This window comes from Erpetoichthys calabaricus, chromosome 11 (genome assembly GCF_900747795.2).
Source record: "Erpetoichthys calabaricus chromosome 11, fErpCal1.3, whole genome shotgun sequence".
Classification (NCBI taxonomy): domain Eukaryota; kingdom Metazoa; phylum Chordata; class Cladistia; order Polypteriformes; family Polypteridae; genus Erpetoichthys; species Erpetoichthys calabaricus.
Genome location: NC_041404.2, coordinates 63,501,361 through 63,520,249, shown reverse-complemented (window position 1 = coordinate 63,520,249; position 18,889 = coordinate 63,501,361). Strand labels below are relative to the sequence as shown.

Here is an 18,889-nt window from a genome sequence, read left to right as displayed (position 1 = left end):
ACCCGTCTGCTCGATGGCCGCCTGTGAATGTCATCGGTCCTCTACTAGAGGGCGCTGTGGAGTTGTTGTGGAGAACACGTGACAGAGACGACTCTGCAGGTGGCGTGTGGCCTGTCCGGGGTCACCTGTGGAAGGCGCTATACATGAATGGAGGTGATCCTGATGGTCAGCCCCGGTGTCCCTCAAGGCCAGCTTGCTCGGTGACGATAATGACCTCCAGAGTGCCACCAGCTCAGTGGACATGGTAGAGGAATGACAAGGGACGTTAACACTCTCCTAATGGCCACGTCCTGGCCAGCCCCACATGCCTCCCCATGTCCCCCCCCCCCCCCCCCCCCCCCCCCTCGGTTAGACCTCCCAGATGCCCGCGTCCCCCCGTAAGAGTCGCACACTTAAAGAAAAAGAGGAAACTTTTATTTACACCCTTATGAAATCCACAGCCACCTCAAACATGGACAGTGGACAATGAAGAGCAAAAACAGGACCACAGGGAGCCACCACTTCTGATGACCTCGAGCAGAGAGTGGATGTCACAGCTGGTCAAGCCTGACATTGCCCAAAGTGGCAGCGTCGAATGGTGGGCACCACCGGTGGCTTCGCTTTCACAGCAGTCAATGTGGACAAATCAAAACGACCCGAGCCTACAAAACGTAGAAAGAAGACGAGGCGGCCGCAGGAGGGGGGGTGGGGGGGGGCATCATGGCCAGCGTCCTCGAGGGGGTCACAGCGGTCCTCGGTCTGGCCTCGTGATGTCTCGTGACACGTGATGGTCTGGTCTTGGAGTGCGGGCCACGTCATGTTGGCACCGAAAGGCCGTGCCGTCTCGCAACGGGCACAGAGGATCACAAATCACATACCAACCATCTGCGATCAACACGCGGTGGGCACGCTGGCCACGAGGGGGGCGCCTGACGGCTTGTCCTTCCTCCTTTGTTCTTCTTTTTAGGTCCAAGGCGCCTCCATTTTGCACGGAAAGGCTCGGCGTGTGCATGCAGAGGTGAAGGGGAACTGCAGTCCGACCTCGGGGTGGTCCTTTGGGAGGGGTCTTGGGGGCGGGGGGAGGCGAATCCAGGGGCGGAGCAGCCCCGGGTCACGTCAGGTTCATGCAGCGGTGGGTCGTTCATCCATTTACAACGTGGGCAGTCCGACGGGCACGCCTGGCACCTCACACCAGCGACGTGACGGGCTGCATCTTGCCGTTCTCGTCCGCCCAGGGCTGGAGGTTCTGCAGCGCGAAGAGCGACGAGTTGTGGATGCACAGGGGGTCCGGCTGGATGGAGTCGCTCAGGGACTTCTGGAAGGCGTCGTGCTGCAGCTGCATCATCAGCCTGTTGGCCTGCTGCCTCTCGGCCTCGCGCTCCTCCGCCGTCTGCCGCCTGGGGACAGAAATGAGGGACAGTGACAGGGAGAGGGACAGTGAGAGGGGCCTTTCACAACTCATCCCTGGTCACTGGAGACCACTGGCCCTCAGAAAAGAAAGGAAAATGTCTGGCCAGACCAGAGAGTGGTCACGCGTCACCCATTTCACACTAAAACACACAACCTGAAAGGCGCTATATACCCTCTAGATCGAGCCCTAAGGCGACCCCCGTGTCACTCCCTGAGAGTCACATGAGGCAGACATCAATATGACACAGCTGTCCTCTGTGGTGTTAAGTGCTGTAAAAAGCGCTATACAGACCTGACCCTGGCACTGCCCCCGACACCCTCATCATCAGAACTTTCTGTTTGCCCAAATCAGTAGCAGCCCACTGAACGTGCGTCATGACAACAGGGACAAGACTGGCATTTAAGGTCGTCCCTCACATGGCTCCATGGCTTCTATGCTTATTTCAAACCAGGCAGCATGGGCATCTTGTGTGGCATGGTAAGTGTGGCACACAAAGAACATGACACGTCACCTACCCGGCCTCCTAGCGTGTTACATGATGGGCTCCTTTCATGACCGTTCAGAATAACCCATGTGCTCCTGTGGCTTGAGTCTGCCTTGTCATGCCAACTTTGCTGCCATGCCCTGCCTCCCAGAAGTGAGGAGGAGCAGTGAGGGGCCTGGCGTCACAATTTGGAATTGGGCAGACCGGGCACTGCCACCGCCATGTGCTCTGTGTGGGTGTCTGTTAAGTGATGCCCTGGCATCCCATCCTGGATGTGTACCTGCCTAATGCTAATTGTCTGAGATGAGCGGGTATCAGAACTGTTGGCACAGAGTCTGTGGTGACGATGACAGGAAAGGAGACCCTCTGCCATGCTGAGATGACAACCCCAAGGACAGCCCTCCCCCAAACCCCCCGACAAAACACAAACTTTGTTAATGGAGACTTTGTGATGATGGCAAAGTTCAGAGGCATCCGAGCTTATGTGAGACCCCTTTAGTTGTACCCAGATAGTTGTGTAAGGGTGACAAATGTGCCACACCGGGGCAGCTTATGAGGACATTGGGGTGGGTCCATAGGTCGGTTACGAATGGTCCAAAGCAGACTGGTCACCATGAAGGGCACTCTACAGAACTGGATGTCAGACAAAGTCAAGTTCATGTTGACTAACTGCTGTGCCACCCTACATTGCCACCCCAGCATGGACACTTGTAGGAAGTGAAGCAGGCAGGCAGATTTTAATGTATATGGCGCCTTTCTCCTGTGAACCACACTTTACGCATTTCCAAATTTTTGTAAGCTGAGCTGTGGCAGGGAAAGTGACAGGAGGAGATGAAAGGTGCCAACAAAAGGGGCACCAAACGCTCGTCTTCCTCCTTGAGTGGGTAAGGTGGTTCACTTGGAGTGCCAGTCCAGCGGCTTACTGAAGCCATCAAGGACTCGTCTGGTTCTGCTGGGCTGCTCTCATCATGTGCCATCTCAGGATACTGCCACTGGGGGTCTCTGCCACTCTGTGAACCCCCATGTTGTTCCCTCCTGCCCCTCTGCCCTTGTCATTTGCTGTGCTTGGAGCCCCTCATATGCACGGGCAGCTCGCTTTGTTTTCTTTCCAGACCTCTCACCAGTTCAGCTTTGATACTCAACAGAGAGTGGCACAGACCTGGAGCCACTTGCCAGTCCAGTGTCACCTTTGGGCACTGATGGCACTAATCTTGAATGACGCGTGGGCGGCCCTTCTCGGCCCACCTCCATTCACTGCTCACCTGACTTCCTCCTAACAGCACCTTCAGGTGACCCTTAGTGTCACAGGTGCCATCGTGACCAGGCAATGCAGATGTCAGCAGCCATGTGAGGGCAGAGGTGAAGTGGGAGGCTACACTGCTGTGATGGTGTCCTCAGGGGGTACTCAGCACAAAGTCCCCGGGACAGCTGCCGCGCGCTCAGAGTCCTCAGTATCACTGAGAGAGGAGCTGGCATCCGGTGGGTCGAGGGGCCGACTTCAGAATACGTCTATCGGGGGTCAAAGTGCTCATCGTATTCACTGATGCATTGTGGGACACCAGGACCCCCCGGGTGGTCTGCTCATCACCTTCTGTGCCCCTCGACCCAAGGTTTGCCCCAAATGCCACCTCATTACGTGTGGGGGGGTGGCCTGTCAGCGAGTGACATCGGTGACAGATGGAGACTGAATGAAATAAGAAGGGTGGGCACGGGTTTGTGACAACTGTGGGTGTTATGAGGATGTCACACCCCACGGCCCCCCTCAGAATTTGAAGGTGAACATCACAGCCCTCCATAGTCCTACTGCCACTAAATGTCATTCATGCCATGTCTTTAACTGATGGCATGTGACTCCCTGGGGTGGGCTTCACGCTGAGGAGGCCTGGTCACCACCTGGGCATGCGCAGATGTCCCCAGGTACACCTGAAAATATCACAGATCACAGAGAGGTAGGCTGTGGTGGTCCACGAGTTGGTGATTTTGCCGTGTGGACCCTCAGTTGGTTCATTGAGCAGGCTTGATGGTCATAAAGCCCCTTGCTGTCACGGGCACCTTGGCACACACTCTGAATGCCCTGATGGCAGATCCAGCCATGATTACAATTGATTAAATGTAGCCCCCCAAAAACTTTGCTGCCCTGGGTGACCCCCTATAGTTTGCCTGCCTGGCAGAGGAGGCCTGCTGATGACATTGGGGACCCTAAGATGGCACCTTACTGACTCTGAAGTGCCATCTCATTCTCGGAGGGGGTCTTTGCACGTGAGAAGATTCGTAAAACGGAAACCTTTAATGTCCTGTAGGCTCCCTAGGAGGACACTGGCATCTGTCACCAGGTATTCCTGGTGGTTATTTATGGTCTCAGGTGGGTATCTAAAGGACCTTTGTGGACCTCCATGTGGACGCTTCATTATGGAGCCACAGAAGCGCAGTTGGTTCAAAGTGGCACCGTCATTGTTAAAACGCGGGCAGATCTCTTGGATGGCTTTGGGGACTCTTTGCTGTTATTTGATTATCACGCTGACCCTGGTGTGTCACGGATACCTGCTGGCTTTGGCTTCTTGGGTGCCATGCCTTTGTCACCAGGCGCAGGGCATTTTCTCCATTGGCGTCACTGACTGGCGTTTTTCTGTTCTGACCCCAGACAGACACGGGGGGCTCCATCTGAGTTTCCGACTCCTTTGCCCTCCTGTGTGTCATCATTTGCTCTCATTCTCTGTGTCATGTTTTGTATTTGGTGATCTCTGCCCGCACTCGGTCATCAAGTGAGCTGCATGAACATAATGGCACCACTGCCATTAACCTTCGTCCCACGGTCACTGGCGCCACTTTGCTTTGTTCAATCAGCCCAGAATGGCACAGAAGGCTGAAATCCACAAAGTTACTAATTCAGCCGTTTTAGGATTCATTGAATGAAACAGAAATGTCACTGAGAGGCCAGCCATCGCGTGTGGCCACTGTGTGACACAACGCACGCTGAATAAATGACATTTAACAGATGAGCAAACCAATAAAAACATGTGGGTGACAAGCAGGGACAACATGGCAGAGGATGCACGTGCCCTGGAGCTGAAATGGCACCTCACTGGCTTGTGACACCAAAATGCCATCTGTCATTTGGGCTCCCCACAGATGAAGTCCTTTCTCTTTCAGGCTCCTCATGTGAAAGTCTGCTGGGCTGTGACAAGTGGCGGGTCAAGCAAACCTGAAGTGGGCAGAGTGAGTCACAAAGCCCACCCATCTGCTGCCATCTTACTGACCGAGCCTCACGTGCCAGTGAAGTCCTTCTGGCGGCCTTCGTGGTTCTCTTTGGGAACTGCCAATGGCTGCCTTGTGGCAATGCCCATAAGAAACCCTTTGGCACCTTTGCTTACCAGTGCAGCCAACAACGGCGTAAATGGTCATCCACACCATCGTGCTGAAGAGGACAATCCCACCCCAAACTCTCCTCGTGTGAGACCCCAACACGTTTGCTGCTTGCCCAGTGTGGCCCATTCTGCACTCTGCAGTGTCCCACCTTGGTGACACTTTGCTGGCTGTTGGGGGACCTTCGCTTCAATTTGTGACAAGGTCTCGGTACATGAAGACAAACGATGAGCCAGTGGGCTGTGAAGATGAACATGAGCGCCAAGAGTGGCGTTTGGGGGCGGTAAGTGGGGCGACTGCCACAGGTCCTGCACCTAAGAGGGCACCGCTTTTGAGGTCCGTGTGTCCCATTCGAGGGGATTTGTCACGTTATGTTCTCCAGCATTGGCAGTCAGGCGATCCAATCTGTAGAAGAAGACATTGCAGATCCTGATGAGACCACGAAGATGGCATCAATGCCAATCGGAAGGCAAGAAAAGTGGAAAGCGGGGAGAGACGTCATGAGGACACCTCCTATGTCACACTTTAATTTGTAGGCCATAACGTCCGAACATGAAGGCGATACCCGGGAGACACTTCTGACTACAACATCCTTTCAGGTTGGGGACTTTAAGAGGCCCGTCCTGGTATTGTCGTGAACTTCTACACTTTCTTAAATAAATGATCTCGTTATATTTGATGAAGTCTTGTAGCTGAATACCGTAATGAGGGCATCCGCTGTACGTGAACGTCTATACGGGTAACAGCGTTTGACGTACCCGGCCCCGCACACCCCAAGGGCCACCTCTGCGAACGACCACCCTGACTGACTGACCAGGAAGGTCTTCGTTATGCGACATTAAGGGACAGTTGAAAGCTCGGCTTTGTCACTCCGCCCAAGCGTCCACGTCACAAAGCCGACAGTCGATGCCAGAGAGCCCGACCAGCGGACAAGTAACATGACAGTGACAATATAAAGGACATCAAGGTGCCACAAGGGACAACAGTGGCGGGCAGCGAAGACACGAAACTGACGTAAAAGCAACTCATGGAGGACCTGAGGGGCACGACCTGATTGGTGGGCACAGCGGGGGTACAGTGCTGGTCTTTAAGGTTACCCTCGTCGTTTTACTGTTTAATTTCACCCTCAGTTGCGTTAACAGCGACCTCTGCTATTAAGGAAGAGGAAGACAAATCAAGAGTGGCAGACCCGCTCGCGGAGTGGTGGGCAAAGCAGAACAAAAGTCAAACACGACCAACTTGTAAAACTTCTTCTTCTTCACGGCGACAAGCCAGCGGCCACCACAGACACGTCGCTTGTGTCCTGACGCTGTCAACGCCCTTGGAAATGTCGACTGTGAGAAGTCAGAATCACGACGCGAACGTTTAATGATGAAGGACATCGGCGTTGGTTTGCTTCGAGGAATGCAAATCGGGGTCTCGGCTTCAAAAGTGAAACGGAACCATCGGGCGCCTTTTAGGAGTCGCGTTTAACATCAGAGCTTAGTGCGACAGTCGGTGTGACGGGCGGCGACACAAACAAAACGATTACAACGCGCGACGAGCAAAACACGCGAAGATACAAATCGGGAGGCCGCGCGGCGCGTGGGGAGAAACGAGGAACCGTCACGAGTGCAGCCCAATGTCGCCGCCAGCTTTGGGGCTCCGAGATCGGCGTGCGTTGTGACTTTTATTAAAAGATCTGAACCGGGGAAACGAACATAGATAGATAGATAGATAGATAGATAGATAGATAGATAGATAGATAGATAGATAGATAGATAGATAGATAGATAGATAGATAGATAGATAGAAATTCACATACAAGGCTGAAATACAAAGAACGGCGCAGACCCTCGTTTGGTTGGAGCCGTTGGTGCGCAGACAGACGTCCCGTTGCTCGCGTGTGTGTAAAACTTATTGTTCTTTTGTGGAGGTTTGTTGTGTGCTGCGCCTTTTGTTGTTTGAGGCAGGGTGGCGCAGTGGTGAGCGGGTGGTCCACTTCAGAGAACGGCGTTTGTTCTTCTCCTGAGCTACTGATGGTGTCTTAGAGGACAGGACACCTACCTCCCTGACGTCTTCGTTGTTTCACCTGACGTGGCTTGTCACGTTTGCGAGTGCTGACCGATTGTTCTAGGAGCTCCGGGAGGTGAAGAACGGGATGACACCCACAACGGACAGCAAAGACCACCGAATGACTCGCGTTAACTGAACACCCACGAGAGCTCTTTCCATGTCCACGTTTACACCCTTAGCGTTCATTGACCTCTCTCGGGGAGGGAACTGATTTGGAAAGGGGACTTTAGCGACATGAGCGGGAGGGTACTTTGAAATCCTGAAACGCACAACTTTAACGAGCAAACCGTTCAACGGCCCCGCGTCTGACTTGTCACACCTTCCGTTGTGACGGCGACGTGTCACCTGTGCGGCACCAGCAGCTAATTACAGATGGCAGCTTTGATAACAGCGCACTTTGCCCCTTAGAGTAGACGCCCATCATTTGTTTCCTTCGGATTTTTGTCATTCATTTTAAAGGTGGCATCTGGTGGTCTTCATTATCTTTAGTCAGTGCCGTTCTGAGACTTTCGAGTCGATCTGCGCATCACGCAGGGAATTTGGTGTTGGTGGAACCCCCAAAACGTCTCTAAGCCTGCAGGGGCCTCTGCCACAAAGGTGGGGTCAGCATCAGGTGGGCTCGCAGGTCACATGTCCACGAAAGTCCCCAATGGTCACCTGGCCATTCCAGGCTGAGATTAAATCTCAAAAGGCAGAGACGTGGGGGTGCGTGTGTTTGGGGGTTTGAGCGTCACACATACAGCGACAGTGCCAGGTGTGCCTGCCATGGCATGAAAAACAATTTTAGTGTCATGTCCCGCATTGTGTTATCATTATTACTAATAATAATCATCATCATTCTTTATTGGCTGGTGTCTTTATCCAAAGTGACTAACAACATCTGAGACACAATCGGCTTCATTTCTTTTTGTTTGCTTTTTAAATCCGCCTACAGTTGGGGTCCCTGATTTTATCATTTGTATTCTTTTCATAATTTCACTCCTGCGCCGTGGGGGTCTCTCTTGTTGATCGCTCCGATGGTCCAAGTGCCCCGAAAGTGACATGCAGACCTGCGACTTTATTTGTGGCCGGCGTTGTTGCGCTCTTCTCCGGACAGTCGCTATTGTCGCTACCAGTACTGAGGGCTGTCACCTTCGGACTTATGCGACATAGCGAGTTGGATTAATTAACTCATCAGGGCTACAAAGGACCCCCTGGAGATAATTTATAACATTCATTTACATTTTATATTTATACTGCAACACCTTCCTATTATTATTATTACTAGTAGTATTATTTATTATTAATATTAGCATTATTATTATTAGAAGTAGTAGTAGTAATTATTATTATTATTTATTGTTTATTATTATTATTATTATTATATTCTCCAAATAGGAGTGTCAGTGTTTTTTTTTTTTTATGGCGACCACTGTCTCTGTATGACACCTTCCTATTATTATAAGTAGTAGTATTATTTATTATTAATATTATTATTATTAGCAGTAGTAGTATTTATTATTAGTAGTAGTAGTAGTATTTATTATTATTATTTATTGTTTCATTATTATTATTATTATTATATTCTCCAAATAGGAGAGTCAGTGTTTCTTTTTTTTATGGCGACCACTGTCTCTCTATGACACCTTCCTATTATTATAAGTAGTAGTATTATTTATTATTCATATTATTATTATTATTATTATTATTATTATTAGCAGTAGTAGTAGTAGTAGTATTTATTATTATTATTATTATTATTATTTATGGTTTTACTAGTATTATTATATTCTCCAAATAGGAGTGTCAGTGTTTCTTTTTTTTTATGGCGACCACTGTCTCTCTATGACACCTTCCTATTATTAATTATTATTATTATTATTAGCAGTAGTAGTATTTATTGTTATTATTATTTATTGTTTATTATTTTTATTAGTATTATTTTATTCTCCAAATAGGTGTGTCGGTGTTTTTTTTTTTTTATGGCGACCACTGTCGCTCTATGACACAATCACAGACGAAAGTCCAGATGAAGACCGAGTCAACGAAGGGGTCCTCGGATCGTTGCACCCGAACTCAGTCCGCTTTGGCGTCTTGTCCCAGTTCACACGTGGAGGGCACGTCACAAACCCCCAGACTTAAATATTTTAAGTTTCTTTGCGGACCCTTCAACGGGTCTAATTGACAAAAAAAAAAAAAAAAACTCCGAAGAAAGCGCCGGGCGGCGGGATGAACTGAACAAAATGTCCGAGGTGCAAAGCTGCGGGAAAGGCGACAAAGAGAAGCCCGTTGAGGACCCCAAGACGGAGAGCGGCCCGAGCTGGACGGGTGACAGCGAGAAGGCGCGTTGGTTTGGCCGCATAATCAAAACGCTGAAAAACAATCGTGAGAACAAACAAACTCTGCGCCCACCTGAAATGAAACCGAGGCAGGCCAGGAGAAGATGGAGACGAGGGGTTACTTGGCAAGGGGGCAACAACGAAGTTTGAAGATGATGAAGGCGTCTTTGTCATGCCACGCGGTTCCGATGGCTCCCCGTGACACTGGATCGAGGGGTCTTCATTTAACTGTATGTCGGCGCGTTAACCACGTGCTCTATTTAAACACAAATGAAAATAACGTTACAATGGCGGCCTGGCGCGCTGCTGCACATTATATATAAAAATGTAAAGTTAGCCAAAGCCAAACTGTGGGGGTCTGAGGGTCGAAGACCTCCAAGCAAATGCCCGAATGGATACTATCGAGTGAGTAAAGCCCCCCTGTCGTTTGTCGGACCACTTAAGACTGAAAGAAAACACAAAGGACTGCGCTTCCGGGTCCGACAGGGCGGTTCTTCAGAGTGGTCCCATACGGGGGGCATTTTTGACCGATTGATTTTCAAAGGACTCGCACTGTACGCGGTGGTCTTGTCGATCTGCTGATAGCCCACCAAGCAGCGAGGATTTCCGGTTTTATTTTCTCAATCTTGGAAGTGTATGAAAGCAAAAAGAAGCCATTTGACCTGCAAACAAGCCGTCGGTGCCGGTGAAGTAACGGAGCCGCACAAGCCAGTACCGAACCACGAAGAGCCCGCACCCTGAGCCGTCGGGACGGGACGCCGGCGCCTCGCACGTGCACGCGCCTTTTCTGTTCTCGGATTTATTTCCGATGAATTGCGGCCTCTTTCTGGTCTTTTCTCGGTCTTTCCTCGCAACGCCACTTTTCTTGCCAGCCCTTCCTCTTCCTCGTCCCCAGCGTCTGCCGGGGTGCCAGCTGCTCGTTTGGGGACAGCCGGCCGGGTGCCTATGGCGGACTCTTGTCGCCGGTGAACACCGTTTGTCTTCAGAGCGGCCACTCCTGTCAATAAGAGGCGACACGAGGTTGACAATGCGGGACGACGGTGGTCTTTGGGGTTGTCGACGTCATGCAGGCAGACATTTAAACGAATCGATCATCTTGGACTGTCTGTGCGTCAATAAAATCGTGCGGAAGACCAGAAAGGCGCTCAGAGTCGCCATCGTCGTGTTGAGATCGTGTGGACCAACATTCGGTGAGGACACACGGCGCGTCGTTAAAGGCTGGATGCCATCACGCTCGTTTCGTTCTCCCGGTGTTAATATTTGGCACGAGTGAGCCGCAAACTGAAATAGGGAGCCCCCATTTTTGGTTCTCAAAGCAGCCGTTCACAAGAAGGTTCCAGAAAGACCCCGGCAGGTTCCATGACAAGACGGGTGACACATGCCAGCGGGTTCCTAGTTTTGGGGGGCTCACTGCAAACAATACTTCGAGTTTTTTGTTTTAGGGAGCCAATGAGACATCGAAGGAGACCCCGCAGAATGTCGGACCCTCACAACAAAGCCAAGCGCCGTCGTTTGAAGAGTGCGACTCGAGAGCTATGTGGGGGGCATTTCCGACATCGATCAGCCGCCATGCAGCAACTTAAACATAAAGAACACAAAACGTCACCGAATTCACGGCCCGACTGTCGTCTTCCTCGTTTGTTCACAAATTCGTTCTGAGAATCAGGGAAAGATGACAACCGTCAGTGAGGTGCATAGAGGAGGGCGACAAAGACACGATTAGGAATGAAAGGACATTTCCATCGGACAATCAAAGGCACTTGGTGTCGCCTCAGCCAGAGGGACAGGCCGTTAACGTGGTGGCAAAGCCGCTTGACGGGAAATCAAACGAAATGCCAACAAAACAAACGAAAACGAAACCCACCCGGCAGCGGAAAGGAGATTTGCGGGGGCGCCGCTCCCTTCTGTTCGATCGTCGGAATTACCGAATACATCGGAGCTGCGGCTTTGTCTCGGCTCGTATGGCCAATGCAGGTGGGCACACCTGAGCTGCTCTGCCACTCTTTCGTTTGTTAATCGTCCTTTTCAGCGCGTGTCCTCGTCTATTACTCCGTTAAAAACGGCAGAATTCGTTAATGTGATGTACAAAAAAACATCCGGAGATGCGGGTCTTGATTTAAAAAAAAAAATAAAAATCAAACAGGCAGCGACCCCCCAGCGCCGGCTTTGCCCGCTTTCGGGGTCTGTGGACAGACATGCCGCTCCTCTAATTAACGCCCCCCAAAAGTCTGAGGCAGAGCAGCTGGCCGAGCTCAGCGCCTTCATCGCCTCGGGTCACCTGTGCGAGCGCCTTACATGCCGCCATCTGTCACAGGTGAGCCTGGGTCGCCGCTGTGTCACTCACATCTGTCCTCCCGCACCCCCGACCACCCCACATCATAGAAAGACAAGTGCAGACCACCGGCACGTGACAGGAGCCTTCCGGGTGAATTCTGCTCGTTTTCCTGTCTTCGAGGATCGGGTGACACACACGAGTCATCCAAACGACAAACCGGGGAGCCACTCGGACTTAGGCACCCACCTGCCTGCCGTCCGTGAATCTTCTCACATAAATCACAAACTCCGTAAAGCATCCCGTGTTCAAAACTCCGGGGGTCCTTAGGCAGACCCCTCACGGCTCCCCGTGAGCCACGTGTTCCTAACCAATCAACCTGCGTGTGGCCTTGTAGCGGTGACATCAGCGACCAGCAGTGCGCCACTCTGAGGACCTGAGGGTCACTTGAAGTCAGCCTGGCATTGTGAGCCGTCCGGGGGGCTCGGGGTTTGCCATTTCGGTGCAGTGCTCTCAGCAGGTGAAAGGCGCTTCATGAATCAGATGTGTTGTGGTTTAGATTGGGCACACTTGGCTGGCACTCCTCGTGTTGGCCAATCTAAGCGAGCGTCGGTGGGCCCTGAGAATCCAAAGTCGGCTCTGCCAAGTCAGGGGGTCCCTGATGTGATCTGCGATTTGAAAGGAAAAAAATCAAATTCACACTCGGGGGGGTCTGCGCAGAACTTTCTAGAAAACGGACCTCATGAAGGACCTTTAGAAGACACCTTTCAATGGAGCTTCTCGCCCCTCTTGGACTCCGTTTATCTTTATTCGTTTATTATTGTTTTATATTTATTCATTTATTATTGTTTTATATTTATTCGTTTATTATTGTTTTATCTTTATTCGTTTATTATTGTTTTATCTTTATTCATTTATTATTGTTTTATATTTATTCGTTTATTATTGTTTTATCTTTATTCATTTATTATTGTTTTATATTTATTCGTTTATTATTATTTAGTTTTAATCTGTCTCCAGTTGATTTGTTTCAAACCTTTTTCTTTTCTTCTTTTGGGTAAAACTCGAGTTATGTGTATGGAGTTTAATTTGATTTTAATAAATTCAATATAATTTAAAATAGAAAGTGCCCTTATGGCGAGGAGATGCGGCTCTCAAGGTCTCCTCTTGTCCAGGGCCCCCGTCTACTGCTCTGCCACATACCCACCAAGAGACGGGCAGTAGACCGGAACCAACAGTGGACGGGGTGCCAGTTGTTGGTGCCCACCTATCAGTAACGTGAAAAGACACCTCAGAAATGGCGACCATCCAATTCAAGTCCCCTAAGCTGTGAAGACCACGTGGTGACCCCACGCTCGTAGATATTCTCCGGACTTAATAATAAACGTGTTAGAAACTGGGGGGCAAACACAAGACAGCCTGATGTTTGTTTCTAATGCCAGCCAATGACACGATCTGTATGTGAAGGACCTGAAGGGCACAGAGTTAAGAATGTGCCATGCCCAAGTGGTCCTAGGCTGAGAGGACCTCCATTAGCCAAGGCCCGCCACCCTCAGAGGAAGCCACACGTAACAAGTGACTACCGTATGTCCCCTCTCGTCCTGCAGTCCCCAAATGCATGACCCCCCCCATTCTTTGGGTTGGAGTGGCAGTTCTGCCCGCCCTTCTCCCTCCTTTGCCAAACCGAACTGACTTCTCGGACCACCGACTGAGCGACGTGTGTGAACCCATCATAGTGTAGCCTTCCATGATGCCAAGAACACCCCCCCCCCCCCCCCCCATCATACACCCCTTCAGTTCTGCACGGTGCCAGCCCACAAGGACGTCATTCACCCACCTCCACTTGGTCCTCCTGTTCTGGAACCACGTCTTCACTTGGGCGTCCGTCATCTTCAGGGACTTGGCGAGCGCCGCCCTCTCGGCCGAGGCCAGGTACTTCTGCCGGTGGAAGCGCTTCTCCAGCTCGCAGATCTGCACGCGAGAAAAGGACGTGCGCGGCTTCTTTCTTTTAGGGGGGGTCCGGTTCTGGTAGGGGTGGCCGATCCTCCGGGACACCGTAAAAGGTGTGAGGGCTGCTGCATCCACAGAAAAGAAAACGAGATGGTGTGAGTGATGAGGAAAATGTCTACAACTGTGACTGTCACGGGAGGCCCCGCGTGCGTGGGAGATCAACCGGCGGCGACAGCGACGCCACAACCGATTACCAGGAGCGACAGCTTCACCCCGAAATGCCACCCTTTGGCAGGTCATGACAGGAACGAGCCGATTCAGCGGACGAGGGCGGGGCGCCGCCGCAAAAAAACAGAAATAAAAATTTAAAAAAAAGGAAAAAAAAATCGTAAAGAAAAAGTGCAAAGAACGCAAAATAATAATAATAATAATAATAATAATAATAATAAATAGATAAAAGCATCAATAACAAGGCTTCGTAAATCCGCGCTTCGCGCTGTCATCTGTTGGTCTCAGTGGCTTATTGCACGACAAACGGACATTCCGATTTGATTTCTATTTTTTCGTTTTTATTTTAGGCAAAAACAAACGAGAAACTAAAAACGAACAAAGTAACAAATAATTAAACGACACCAACATAATAATAATAATAATAATAATAATAATACAGAAAGTTAAAAAGAGTCCGAATAATTTGGCTCATGTAAATCGAGTAACTCATCTCCACGTCAGTAGATTATACACAAGGCTTCAGCTGCACTGACACATTTTAAAACAATAAAAATCAAACGAACGGAACTGTGCTTTGTCATTCCACTCAAAAATGGCTGGGACAAAAAAATACATAATTATTTATACTCCACATCGGCAAAATTCCTGATATGATATTCCTAAGAGTGAGTCGCTTATCTTTTTAAAAATATCACCGTCATCATTGAAACTGTGACAACTATTAATAAATGCCTGGATCAATCCTCTCGTTTGTCAAACGTCTATTATTATTATTATTATTATTATTATTATTAAATACTTCGTTTAAATGAAGACGGGACTCTTTGTAAGTCAGAAAGTATTAAAATGTCAGGCCCGAAAATACAACTGGCATTGAATAACAAGAGCAGCATCGATAATAATAATAATAGTTTTACACACAAGCGTAATAATAATAATAATAATAATAATAATAATAATAATAATAATAATTGTAAATAAAGAACCGCCTCTGAAAGTCATCTTTCTGACTTTTTCCTTTTTTCCTTCTCGTTTCTGTTTTTATGTGCCGCTTTTCACGGAGCCCTCGGCTGAAGCGCACGTGTAGATTTTGCAGATCCCTAAACACAGAATGGACGTCCATATCGACGCGAGTTTCTTTCAGCTCACAATATCCACACTAGCCCTTCTTCCTCTTTTCCTCACCATCCTTATCAATAAACGATATTCTCCGTTTTGAATTTCTTTTCCACTAGGCATGTGGTGCCAGGCCAGACACCGAAGTCCGTGACCCCCTGCACTCTCGGATATGGCGGTCTTTGCGCTTCGCGTTTTTCCTGTCGCGACTGCAGTGACTTTTAAAACGAATTCTCGAGAAAAATAGAAAAGGTATATCTCTAAATACAGTTCTGTATGCAATTATACAGATTGAAATGTCTTTTTCTATTTTTCTTTATTTGGTACTGGAGGGATTCACAAAATTAGGCGCCTTTTACTACACACGTCCTAAACCCGCGCCCAAGTCATTCGACATTTTTTTGAACATAATGTGCATTTTCGTTTAAAAAGCTTCACCCCCGCAGCGCGTTATTAAAGGCAGTGCGCGGTTCGGTGAGACCCTTCAAGACTCAAACGGAACGAAAGAGGCCAATGGCCCGGCGTGCCAGGAGGCCGAGCTGAGGGCACTCGTTGCGATGTGTTTGCTGTTCCAAGTCCGATTTTCCAGGATGGCGGCGTGGGGATGTGGGCCTGGAAGCTGGCCGGTACCGGGACCGAGCTCTGATAATACACGCCAGGCAGCCAAGCGGGAAGATGCAGCGGACCTTTCCTCGGTTAAGCAGCGCGCGGCACGGCCGTTCAGGCCCGCTGGTATAGAGGCCGAAGGGCGTAGAGCCCGCCGCGGCCTGAAGCAAACCCCCCCCAACCCGTCCCATTTAAACGGCCCCCCATCTTGTTCGGGTACCGCTGTGGAGGTCACCGATCTCCCGCCCGGGCCGTTTCAATTGCTCGCACATTCGTCTGCCTTGTCGGCCTTTGCGCGCCCGCTGCTTTGACACCTTGAAGCGGCTTACAGCCCCTCGGCCTCGCGCAGTTGCTGCCCGCCAGCTTCTCAAATGGAAGGTCGGCTCTATGTTGGCAGAAGGAAGGACAGCGCCGTCCTGCCACCCGTCTGCACGCAGGTGATGGCCGCCATGCACTTGACGCGAGGGCTCCAACTTTCAAAGTGAGCACCGAGTTGCTGAGCTCGGGAGGCCGGCAGCCTGCACACCTACCCGTGAATCGGTCCTTCGCGAAGCGACGAGTGCTCTCCATCCAGGGAAAGTTGAGGCTGCCAAAGCCGGGCATGGCGCTGGTGATCGGCGGGGGCACGGCCCCGGGCATGGGCCTGTGCGCTGGCACCCGAATGACCCCAGCGGGGGCCAGGCTCAGGTTGACGCTATAGGATCCCGAGTCCTCGAAAGTTGCCCCGATGCCAGGGAAGGGGCCTGGCAAGGCGCTGAAGGAGGCGGTGGTCGTGGTCACACTGGTGCTCCCTGCGTGGTAGCTGCCGGGACTGCCGTCCGAGCCCCTGGTGCTGGAGGGCTGCGAGGAGCTGTCGGGCTCCGAGCCGCTGAGTATCTGGTCAATCCCGAAGCTGATGGGCTCGTGTTGAACTTGGGGTGCCTGGGCAGCGCTGCTGGGTGTCTGATCCATCCCTGCTTTAATTTCGGTCGGGGAGCAGATCCAAGGGGGCTCCCAAAAAAAAAAAAAAAAAATACCAGAAGCCGAAAAGGCTAAAGTGGAGCGACGGGTGTCGCCGGCCGGCCCTCTCCGCTGTCACGCTGCCCAGGGGCCATTCAGCACTGAGGAGCCATCTGCGTGCGGCTGTAGGGTGGCATCGGCGGTGAAAGTTTGCCAAGCGCAGCCCGGGACTGGACGGCTGCAGGACTCCATCTCTTTGAGGCTCCGCACTTTTGTTCGCAGCTCATTTTCTGGAGGCGCGCGCACCTATTGGCCAGCACGTGGGCAGCCGCTGCGAGCCATTGGACCGGAGTTTAACAATGACTGGCGAAACCAAATAAGAGCTTAGGGAGCATTTCAAAAGTGACATCATTTGGGGGAAAACGTGCAATAAGGTCAAATTCATTAACGGAAAGGGCAGCCCGCTAAGAACGGCACGGTTTCTCGGTTGTGAGGGGCGCGTTATTGCGGGCATCAATTATCGCCGTAGCAAATGACGCTGTAAACGCCTCGGCCCTAATTCGGCTCGTTAATGCGCCATTTCGTTGCGTTGATTAAACGGAGCCAATTAGCCCGACGGAACGGATTCACGTTCAGATTCAAAAGTGCGCGCCGCCGAGCACCCCCCCCCCCCCCCCCCCCCCCCCCCCCCCCCCCCCCCCCCCCCCCCGGATGGCCTTGTCGCGGTTTAAGAAAATGAGTGCCGAGCTGCTGACATTTATCTTGTCCCTTAGCATCGGCGCCGCAGTCTGCCTTCGAAAAATGCGCACCGACCGGCGGCCTGCACAAAACTCTTCTCTTTATCGATCTTGGGGAGAAAATAAATAAATAAATAAATAAATAAAGGAAACCTGTCGACTTCAGAAGTGAAACTCGGGGCTTGTGCGTGTGACGCCAACTGCGGGGGCCATCGGTCTGCCAGCCGGGACCCGGGCACGTGGGGGCAAACGCGGTGGGCGCCTCTCCGACGAGGCAGGGCGGGCGAAATCGCCGCTTAACTCAACTCTTTAAATCTTTTTTGAGACGCCCCCTAACACACAACCGGGGCTAAAGGCGTTAAAAATTAAATAAAGTTCAAAACGCATTTACTTATCTTGCTTTATGAAGGCCAAATGAAAAGGGGAATCGAATTTGTCCGTTAATCGGGTTTAGCACGATTTGATCAGCACCTGTTAGGGCCGATTCCGGCTTTTCGGGTGAAGCCGCGGCACGGAAGACGAGTTTATTAGTTTTTAAAAGCGGGGGATTCAATTACAGAAACACACTGAATAATTTACATGACAGCAATAAAAATACAGACCGGGGATTTAAAGACACTTTTTATATCGCCGAATTATTGTCTGCTAAATGAAATGTGTTGGAAAATTCGATAGCTGGGGACGGTCTCGCTGTCTCTAATATATGCATTAGGACGTGTAGCGCGCTCCCTCAAGAACGGCGACGAATCCCTCGCCGGTAAATCTGCTCGCCAAACTGGCGATGTCGCACTGTTTAACAGGCGACATTATTCAAATATCCAAACGCCGAGTCTTACAAGAACGAATGGCGTTTCAGTGGCCCTTCGTCGCTCCGTGAACGTTACCGGCGGGCGCTCGGTAACGGAGAATAAGAGCATCGCTGCATGTCATCAGCTTTATACGTGGAGACATAAATAAATGTAAGAGCAGAGAATTGTAATCTGCTATCGACACGGACATAATGTGCGCTATATTCATACATACATACATATATATGTCGTTTTCAGTTTAGATTTTTATTCATAAAGTTGTGTGTTCAGCAGGATAAACCGTTTGTTCGTTTTAGATAAGCGCTGATAACAAACGACACGCCAGACATCTCATCTCTAATTGCCTAAAATGTCATTTGTGAAACGAACGCATGAATTTTGAAAGACTTGCTGAAAACTTGGGATATTCTCTCAATTCCGGGGGGCTCCACGGACCGCCAAACGGCCTGAGCGGCCTGCTCTCGTCACAGCCTTTCTAGGGGGGTTTGATATTTAATGTATGTCCGTGTCCTTTGAATGGTCACCTCGTGTGACTCCAGGGGGTCTCTGACTCCAATCAGGTGCTCAGTTTTCAGATTCATTTATTAAACAGGGCAGGCGTGACGAGCTAAAGTCCAAA

General features: G+C 50.5%; 1 protein-coding gene across 2 annotated transcripts; it reads right to left on the bottom strand.

The window, feature by feature from the left end:
* Window positions 1–412: 412 nt before the first annotated feature.
* tlx3b (T cell leukemia homeobox 3b) lies at window positions 413–17,359 on the bottom strand. 2 transcript variants are annotated; one of them, XM_051933958.1, is made up of 3 exons: window positions 16,316–17,359; window positions 13,720–13,954; window positions 413–1,376 (listed from the first exon to the last, which is right to left on the bottom strand). In XM_051933958.1, exons 1-3 carry the CDS (start codon window positions 16,734–16,736, stop codon window positions 1,166–1,168), a joined length of 867 nt encoding a protein of 288 aa, XP_051789918.1. In that variant the 5' UTR covers window positions 16,737–17,359; the 3' UTR covers window positions 413–1,165. The 2 variants fall into 2 exon arrangements, with proteins under 2 accessions (XP_051789918.1, XP_028669036.1); XM_028813203.2 differs by having other exon boundaries at window positions 416–1,376; window positions 13,720–13,957; window positions 16,316–16,793.
* Window positions 17,360–18,889: the final 1,530 nt, after the last annotated feature.